The sequence below is a fragment of the Diceros bicornis genome, chromosome 3 (assembly GCF_020826845.1).
Source record: "Diceros bicornis minor isolate mBicDic1 chromosome 3, mDicBic1.mat.cur, whole genome shotgun sequence".
NCBI lineage: Eukaryota > Metazoa > Chordata > Mammalia > Perissodactyla > Rhinocerotidae > Diceros > Diceros bicornis.
The window spans coordinates 98,094,680-98,104,340 of record NC_080742.1 but is presented as its reverse complement, the minus strand read 5'-3'; the positions used below and the strand labels follow the sequence as shown (position 1 = coordinate 98,104,340).

Sequence of the window (9,661 nt, the reverse complement as noted above, 5' to 3'; positions counted from 1 at the left end):
TATTTTAGTCTGTAGAGAAGTTTTAGCATTCTTTATGGTGTGCCACTTGCGACAACTGCCAGACAGGCTCATCTCTTTATCTGGCCATCATGGTGAACAGGAGATATATACTGAGTATTTATTGTATCTTTGGCACTATGTTAAGTGATGATCTAAGGTAGATAGGGAGGTAGGAAGGAAATCGATATTTTGTGCTAGGTGCTGTGCTAGCTGTTTTAAGAACATATTTCATTTAGGCATCACAATACTATGATAAGTAAGGTCTAGAGTGCTAAAGAACGTGTATCATGGTAATAAGTGACAGAACCAGGTTTAAAATTCTAGGTGTATCTGATATGAAAATCCATGGTGAGTTCAGAAAATTCATCTGGGAATTCAAGAAAATTGTAACTCAGGGAGAAAAGCTCTGTGCAATTAAAGAATAGTACTAGCATATGTTGAGTATTAAATGTGATTATAAGTGTGACACTTATATGTGACAATAAGTGCTACAGGAAAATTTCCCTAGTTAAAATAATTACTGCCATACTCTATAACAGTAGAGTACTTTAGTTCTATCACTCTCTGCTCCGTGTACTAGAATGGACCAAGAATGGTGTTCTGAGGAAGGTATTTAGCAGAGCCTGTAGATGGGTAACACTCTTATAGGTACTTGACTTTGGTGCTCACTTTAATTTTCACAAGAGGAATTTAACTCAAGTCTTGGATTTCTACTACCTTGTTTTCTTTCTTTCTTTCTCTCTTTTTTTTTTTTTTGTGAGGAAGATGGGCCCTGAACTCACATCTATTGCCAATCTTCCTCTTTTTGCTGAGGAAGATCAGCTCTGAGCTAACACCTCTGCCCATCTTCCTCTATTTTGTATGTGGGATGCCGCCACAGCGTGGCTTGATGAAAGGTGCATAGGTCTGTGCCCAGGATCCAAACCTGTGAACCCTGGGCTGCTGAAGAGGAGCACGCGAACTTAACCGCTACACCACTGGGCCAGCCCCCATACCTTGCTTTCTACTTCAGAGAAAAAACATAAGCCCTCAGACTAGAACTTCCTCAACCTTTTTAAGCTCCTCACCCCCAAATTTGTCTGCATCTGCACCCATTCTTGACTCCTTGTCACTGCGCACAGTGGAAGAGATGCCCTCTCCTATCTAAAGCCGATTCCCATACCTACACCCTCCTTCCTCTTCAGGCCCCAACTCCATCAAGTATTCTTTCTCAGATTGTGTCTTTAACCATTAAGACTCTGCGGCTCTTTCCCATCAGGATTTAAACATGCCCCAGGCTTTGCCTTCTTGAAAGACTCTTCCTATATATTTTTTCCAGATACTATGTTATTTCCTTCCTTCACAGCCAAGTTTCTTTGAAGAACTGTCTGTATATATGGTCTTTGCTTCCTATTTCCCATTAATGTGTCGACCCACTACAATCTGATCAACAAAGCAATGTAGGCCAAAATTGTGCCTCAGTTTCCTCATCTGTAAAATGGGGATAATAACAGTTCCCACCTCATAGGATTGCGAGGATTAACTGGATTATTACATATAAAGCACTTAGTACAGTGCCTGGCACATAGTAAGCACTAAAAGTGTTAACTATTGTTATTATTATAATAATCTTTATTTCTTAATTACACAGCTGCAAGTGTAAGGATAAGAAAAAGAGAACTGGGAGAGCGCCAACCTCACAGTTTTGCCCAATTAAACAACAGATAGAGCTGTTGGAAAGTGAGGGTTTTTTTTTACCTTTTTTTTATTGTGAAATTTTTGTTGTACATTATTGTTTGTCAGTCACCATATAAATGCATCCTTTCGCCCCTTGTGCCCACCCCCCACCTCCCTTGCCCCTGGAACCACCAAACAGTTCTATGTGTCCCTGTGTTGGTTTATCTTCCCTATATGAGTGAAATCATGCAGTGTTTGTCTTTCTCTTTCTGGCTCATTTCACTTAACATAATACCCTCCAGGTCCATCCATGCTGTTGCAAATGGAAAAATTTTGTCTTTTTTTATGCTTGAGTAGTATTCCATTGTATATATATACCACATCTTCTTGATCCAATCATCAGTCGAGGGATACTTAGGTTGCTTCCATGTCTTGGCTACAGTGAATAATGCTGCAATGAACACAGGGGTGCATAAGCCTCTTTGGATTGTGGATTTCAGGTTCGTTGGGTAGATTCCTAGTAATGGGATAGCTGGATCATAGGGCATCTCTATTTTTAATTTTTTGAGGAATCTCCATACCATTTTCCATAGAGGCTGCACCAGTTTGCATTCCCACCAGCTGTGTATGAGAGTTCCCATTTCTCCACATGCTCTCTAACATTTGTTGTTTTTTGTCTTGGTAATTATAGCCATTCTAACGGGCATGAGGTGATATCTTAGTGTTGTTTTGATTTGCATTTCCCTGATGATTAGTGATGTTGAACATCTTTTCATGTGCCTATTGGCCATTTGTATATCGTCTTTGGAGAAGTGTCTGTTCACTTTTTTGACCAGGTTGTTTATTTTTTTGTTGTTCAGTTGTGTGAGTTCTTTTTATATTATGGAGATTAACCCCTTGTCAGATATGTTTTGCAAATATTTTCTCCCAGCTGGTGGGTTGTCTATTCATTTTGATCTTGGTTTCATTTGTCTTGTAGAAGCTCTTTAATCTGATGAAGTCCCACTTGTTTATTTTTTCTTTAGTTTCCCTAGTCTGAGTAGGCATGGCATCCAAAAAGATTCCTTTATGACCAATGTCAAATAGTGTGTTGCCTATATTTTCTTCCAGGAGTTTGATACTTTCAGGTCTCACCTTCAGGTCTGTGACCCATTTTGAGTTAATTTTTGTGTATGGCAAAAGAAGATGGTCTACTTTCATTCTTTTGCAAGTGGCTGTCCAGTTTTCCCAGTGCCATTTATTGAAGAGACTTTCCTTTCTCCATTGTAGGTTCTTAGCTCCTTTGTCAAAGATTAGCTGTCCATAGATGTGAGGGGAGGTTTTATTTCTGGGCTTTCAATTCTGTTCCATTGATCTGCGTGTCTGTTTTTGTACCAGTACCATGCTGTTTTGATTACTATTGCTTTGTAGTATGATTTTGTGTGTGTGTGTGAGGAAGATCAGCCCTGAGCTAACATCCATATCAATCCTCCTCTTTTTGCTGAGGAAGACTGGCCCTGAGCTAACATCTATTGTCAATCCTCCTCCTTTTTTTCCCTTTTTTCTCCCCAAAGCCCCAGTAGATAGTTGTATGTCATAGTTGCACAACCTTCTAGTTGCTGTACGTGGGACACCACCTCAGCATGGCCAGACAAGCAGTGTGTTGGTGTGCGCCCAGGATCTGAACCCGGGCCGCCAGTAACGGAGCGCATGCACTTAACCACTAAGCCATGAGGTTGGCCCCAATAATGTCGTATAGTTTTCATTGTATAGGTCTTTCACTTCCTTGGTTAAATTTATTCTAGATATTTTATTCTTTTTGTTGCAATTGTAAATGGCATTGTCTTCTTGAGTTCTCTTTCTTTTAGTTTGTTGTTGGTATATAGAAATGCAACTCATTTCTGTAAGTTGATTTTGTACCCTGCAACTTTGCTGTAGTTGTTGATTATTTCTAATAGTTTTCCAATGGATTCTTTAGTGTTTTCTTTTTTTTTTTTTTTGAGAGGAAGATCAGCCCTGAGCTAACATCCATGCCAATCCTCCTCTTTTTGCTGAGGAAGACGGGCCCTGAGCTAACATCTATTGCCAATCTTCCTCTTTTATTCCCCCCCCTTTTTCTCCCCCAAAGCCCCAGTAGATAGATGTATGTCATAGTTGCACATCCTTCTAGTTGCTGTATGTGGGACGCCGCCACAGCATGGCCAGACAAGCAGCGTGTTGGTGCACACCCGAGATCCGAACCCAGGCCACCAGTAGCGGAGTGCGTGCACTTAACCGCTAAGCCACAGGGCCGGCCCCTCTTTAGGGTTTTCTATATATGAGATCTTGTCATCTGCAAAGAGTGAGAGTCTCACTTCTTTGTTGCCTATTTGGATTCCTTTTATTCCTTTTTCTTGCCGAATTGCTCTGGCCAGAAACTACCGTACTGTCTTGAATATGAGTGGCTAGAGTGGGCACACTTGTCTTGTTCCTGTTTTCAGAAGGATGGCTTTTATTTTTTCCCCATTCAGTATGATGTTGGTTGTGGGTTTGTCATATATGGCCTTTATTGTGTTAAGGTACTTTCCTACTATACCCATTCTGTTGAGAGTTTTTATCATAAATGAATGTTGGATTTTGTCAAATGCCTTCTCTGCATCTATTGAGATGATCATATGGTTTTTATTCCTCGTTTTGTTAGTGTGGAACATTAATGTATCATATTGATTGATTCGCAGATGTTGAACCATCCCTGTGTCCCTGGTATAAATCCCACTTGATCATGGTGTATGATCTTTTTAATGTATTGCTGTATTCAGTTTGCCAATATTTCGTTGAGGATTTGTGCATCTATGTTCATCAGGGATATTCGTCTGCCATTTTCCTTAGTATTGTCTTTGTCTGGCTTTAGTATCAGGGTGATGTTGGCCTCATAGAATGTGTTGGGAAGTGTTCCATCTTCCTCTATTTTTTGGAATAGTTTGAGAAGGATAGGTATTAAATCCTCTTTGCATGTTTGGTATAATTCTCCAGAGAAGCCATCTGGTCCTAGACTTTTATTTTTTGGGAGGTTTTTGATTACTGTTTCAATCTCTTGACTTGTGATTGGTCTATTCAGATTCTCTATTTCTTCTGATTTGGTTTTGGGAGGTTGTATGAGTCTAAGAATTTGTCCATTTCTTCTAGATTGTCCTATTTGTTGGCGTATAGTTTTTCATAGTATTCTCTTATAATCTTTTGTATTTCTGTGGTATCCAGTGTAATTTCTCCTTTTTTATTTCTAGTTTTATTTATTTGCGCCTTCTCTCTTTTTTCCTTGGTGAGTCAGGCTAAGGGTTTGTCAATTTTGTTTATCTTCTCAAAGAACCAGCTCTTTGTTTCATTGATCCTTTATACTTTTTTTTTATTTCAATTTCATTTATTTCTGCTCTGATTTTTATTATTTCCGTCCTTCTGCTGACTTTAGGCTTTGTTTGTTCTTCTTTTTCTAATTGTGTTAGGCATAGTTTGAGGTTGCTTATTTGGGCTTTTTCTTGTTTGTTAAGGTGGGCCTGTATTGCTATGAGTTTCCCTCTTATGACCGCTTTTCCTGCATCCCCTATGAGTTGGTATGGTGTATTTCCATTTGTCTCCAGATATGATTTGATTTCTCCTTCAATTTCATTGATGATCCATTGGTTGTTTAGTAGCATGTTGTTGAGTCTCCACAACTTTGTCACTATCCTGGTTTTTCTCTTATAGTTGTTTTCTAGCTTTATGGCGTTATGGATGGAAAAGATGTTTATTATGATTTCAATCTTCTTAAATTTATCTAAGCGTGTCTTTTTTCCCAACATATGGTCTATTCTTGAGAATGTTCCACATGTGCTTGAGAAGAATGTGTAATCTGCTGTGTTTTTATGGAGTGCTCTATATGTATCTATTAAGTCCATCTCATCAAGTTTTTTGTTCAAGTCCATTATTTCCTTACTGATTTTCTGTCTGGATGACCTATCCATTCCTGAAAGTAGGGTGTTAAGATCCCCTACTATTATTGTGTTGTTGTTAATACCTCCTTTTAGGTTTGTTAATAGTTGCTTTATGTACCTTGGTGCTCCTGTGTTGGGTGCATATATATTTAAAAGTGATATGTCTTCTTGGTGGAGTGTCCCTTCTATCATTATATATTGCCCCTATTTGTCTCTCATTACTCGTTTTACCTTGAAGTCAACTTTGTCTGATATAAGTATAGCAACACCTGCTTTCTTTTGTTTGCCATTAGCTTGGAGTATTGTCTTCCATCCTTTCACTCTGATCCTGTGTTTTTCTTTAGAGCTGAGATGTGTTTTCTGGAGGCAGCATATTATTGGGTCTTATTTTTTAATCCATCCCACTACTCTGTCTTTTGATGGGAGAGTTCAGTCCATTTACATTTAGGGTAATTACTGATACATGAGGGCTTATTGTTGCTATTTTATTGCTCATTTTCCAGTACTTTTGCATTTCTTTTGTTTCTCGTTCCATGTGTTTCAGACTGCCAATTCAGTTTCGTAGTTCTGTATGGGAGTTCTCTTAGTTCTTCTTTATCATGTGTGTGTCCTGATTATTTGGTTAGTGGTTACCATGAAGTTTGTATAAAAATTCTCGTGGATGTGACAGCACATTTTGTGTGTGTGTGTGTGAGGAAGATCAGCCCTGAGCTAACATCCATGCCAATCCTCCTCTTTTTGCTGAGGAAGACCGGCCCTGAGCTAACATCTATTGCCAATCCTTCTCCTTTTTTTTTTTCCCCTTTTTCTCCCCAAAGCCCCAGTAGATAGTTGTATGTCATAGTTGCACACCCCTCTAGTTGCTGTATGTGGGACGCCGCCTCAGCATGGCTGCACAAGCGGCGGGTCGGTGTGTGCCTGGATCCGAACCTGGGCCGCCAGTAGTGGAGTGCGGGCCCTTAACCGCTAAGCCACAAGCTGGCCCCATGACAGCCCATTTTTTGTTGGCCTCTTATTCCCTTAGACTAAGTCTATTCAATCCTGGAAAGCCAGTTTTTTAAAAACACATTCCAGTAAATGACTTGGTAGGTCGTAAACTCCACTCAGGCATGTCTCGTATTCTTTGTTGTGTTCCCAGAACTTGGCACAGGGTCTGGCATATAGTAGAAACACACTATCCATCTTGCTATTATCTATAGATCTATCTAATATGTATCTATTTATCTTAATGGATGGACACGATAACCAACAGTAATAGAATTCTTCTACCTCCAAAAACAACTTGATAAGTCTGCAGGCTTTGCATATTTTTAAAATTCTTTTAAATTTAGTGTACTTTTTCCTTTTTTTTTCAGAATTAACCACGAATCACACGCACAGCCAGCTAGGAGCTTTTAACCCAAGTACGGACAAAAAGGCCTGCTTGCTCAGTAGATCTTTTGTTAATAGTTTAAAAAAAAATACGTATGTACATGTTGCTAGTTTTACCCAAGAAAAACAAATTAAAGTTTCTGAGAGAGAAGAAAACAAAACCCCGAGCTCTCTCCCGGTAGCCCAGGAGACGGGATCCCACGTCACCTGACCGGGCCCGCACGCCCTACTGCGCATGCCCGCCACCTCCCCGGCTGAGGGTGGGTGCAGTGCGCATGCTCGCGCCCGGGTCAGCGGGTCAGCGCGTCTGACTGGCTGCGGGCCCGCCCCCCGCGGTTAATGGCGCTGGTGGCGGGAAAGTTGAGTTCCTGGTGCGCCGAGCCTCCGGGAATATGTGTAGTGCCTTCCACAGGGCTGAGTCTGGGACGGAGGTGAGAGCCGCGGGGGTGGGACCGAGGGAAGTGAGGGAGCCGGGAGCCCGGGAGGCCGGGGCGCCCCGGGCTGGGGAAGACGCGCCGTGCCTGGACACCGGCCCCGGGAGCCCCTCACCCCCACCCGTGCGCCGGGAGCCGCGCCCGGGACCCGGGGTCCTCCGAGGAGGCGGAGAAGGTCGTTCCCGTAGCCGCGAGGACTTGCTGCGAGCACAGGCGGGGGCGGAACGCGAGCTCTCTGCGCGCTCGGATCGTGGTCCAGCCTGTCACAGTTGACTGCGGTAGAGAGGGGGAGCTGTGCCAGAGAAGCTAGGAAGAGGGAGGGCTCGCCGGGGAGCGTTGACAGACGCTTGTCCAGGACAGGTGGTATTTGAATAGGTTGCCTCACCTTGTCCGTCTAGTCCACACGTCTCTGCTGACGGCACCAAGCCCTCTCTATCCCAGTTCACATTTCCAGCCTAAGTACCTCCAGAGCCACGCAGACCGTTTGATGTCCTGCAAGAATTTATTCGGGAATTGAACCAACAAGTATCAAGCACTTACTGTGTGTCAACCACTGGTTAAGGAATAGGAGTAAGAAACAAAAGAAACAACTTCTGCCATTACAGAAGGAGTAAGGGATTACAGTAGGGTGTGTAATAAAGCATGCTATCCAATACAGGGGCAGGAATCGTGGAAGACTAGCTGGGAGGAGATGATGACCAGCTTAAGTTTTAAGGACCATTTGCAGGTGGTTTGGCCCGGAGGGGATGGCACTCAAGGCAGAGAGCCGTAGCAAATACATGCGGTCTGCGTTTAGGGGCAGCGTGGCTTATTTAGGGGAACTCCAAGAAGTTCTGTATAGTTGGAACAAAGCTAGTGAGGGAGAACAGTGTTGAGAAGTAAGCCCTGAGAAATAGGCAGAGGTGGATTATGAAGGATTGTTTATGCAGGTGAGGAGAGAAGCAATGCTCCAGGAGTCAGCAAACTTTTTCTGTAAAGATGCAAATAGTCAATATTGAGGCTTTGCAGGCCATTCCGTCTCTGTTGCAACTCGTACTCAACTGCACTTCTAGTGTGAAGGCAGCCATAGAAATGTACACAAATGAGCGTGGCTGTGTTCCAGTAAAACTTTTATTTTTTAAACTTTTGGATTTGGCCTGCTGGCCATAGTTTGCCAACCCCTGCTCCTTAAGTGTAGAGCCACAGCTTGGTACAAGATCTCCAGTTACAACATTACTTATTTAAATGATCATTTGAAACCCAGCGTAAACGTGGATGACTTTTGCAGTCAGAACAAGCCTAGCCTCCAAAAAATGGGATCCCAGCACAGTCAAATGGAACAAAGAATTTAGCATCATCCTCTGCCTGCCATGTCTGTCGGGAGATCCTAAACTGGACTGCCTTGCTCAGATTACTTCAGAGTAGTGGGGTGGAGGTGAGAATAGGGAGCTGGGCAACTGGTGCTTCTTTATTCTTTTCCTTTTTGTTAACAAAACCAGCTAAGCCAGCCTCTTTTCCGTTAAGTGCTGGGCACTGTATGGCCATTGCTTAATTTGTTTGGATGCTGTTTTCTTTCTTTGCACATTAGTCTACTTGATGGATTCTACTTGGAGGCATTGTGTTGAGAAAGATACCTGAAGTGACGAGCTATCCCAAGAAACTGAAATAAGCTACTTTAACATTTTAATTCTCTAGAATTACCACCATATAAAATAGCTAACCTTTCCCACGTCTTGTGAATAGTAAGGAAAAGACATTTTATACAGGGGCTTCCAAGAAAACAAAGTTGCAAAGAATATTTCCTTTTTAACAGGTTCTAGGGATGCAGTTTGTGGTAGACCAGAGAGAGCAAGTGGAAAACTTATATCATAAGCTCTCGATTTAAAGAAGACAAGCATTTGAATACACTTTGCCACAGAATAATCTGTTTTTTACCTTGGTTTTACACAGTAGCAATGGCATTTTTACTTTTGTATCCCTCTGAGTATTAGAAAAAATTCACAGTGATTTTGGCAGTATTTTGGTGTCATCCACCAAATGCACATAGTTGTTAAATAGTATATTTTACATTTTCTCAAAAATGCTGATATGCCTTGAGTTTTACAACAACTGATGGATAAAAAATTGGAAGTGTCTGTCCAGTTTGGGTTGCCACATACAATATACTGTTTGCTTTTTTCTTTAATTAACTAGTCCTATTATATTTATTATTAAAGTAGCACATACTCATGACGGAAAATTTCAGTAGTACCGAAGTGAAAAGTAGGAAACTTATCCCCCTCGATTATCATTTCC

The 9,661-nt window shown here is 41.7% G+C and overlaps 1 protein-coding gene across 1 annotated transcript in view; it reads left to right on the top strand.

Annotated features, from left to right (window-relative positions):
• The first annotated feature begins 7,278 nt into the window (after nucleotides 1-7,278).
• The window catches only part of XRCC2 (X-ray repair cross complementing 2), a 29,681-nt gene continuing 27,298 nt past the window's right edge, over nucleotides 7,279-9,661 (top strand). Inside the window, exon 1 of the mRNA XM_058533846.1 lies at nucleotides 7,279-7,384. Coding sequence (XP_058389829.1) covers nucleotides 7,346-7,384 — 39 coding nt within the window. The 5' untranslated portion in view covers nucleotides 7,279-7,345. The remainder of the gene's footprint in view (nucleotides 7,385-9,661) is intronic.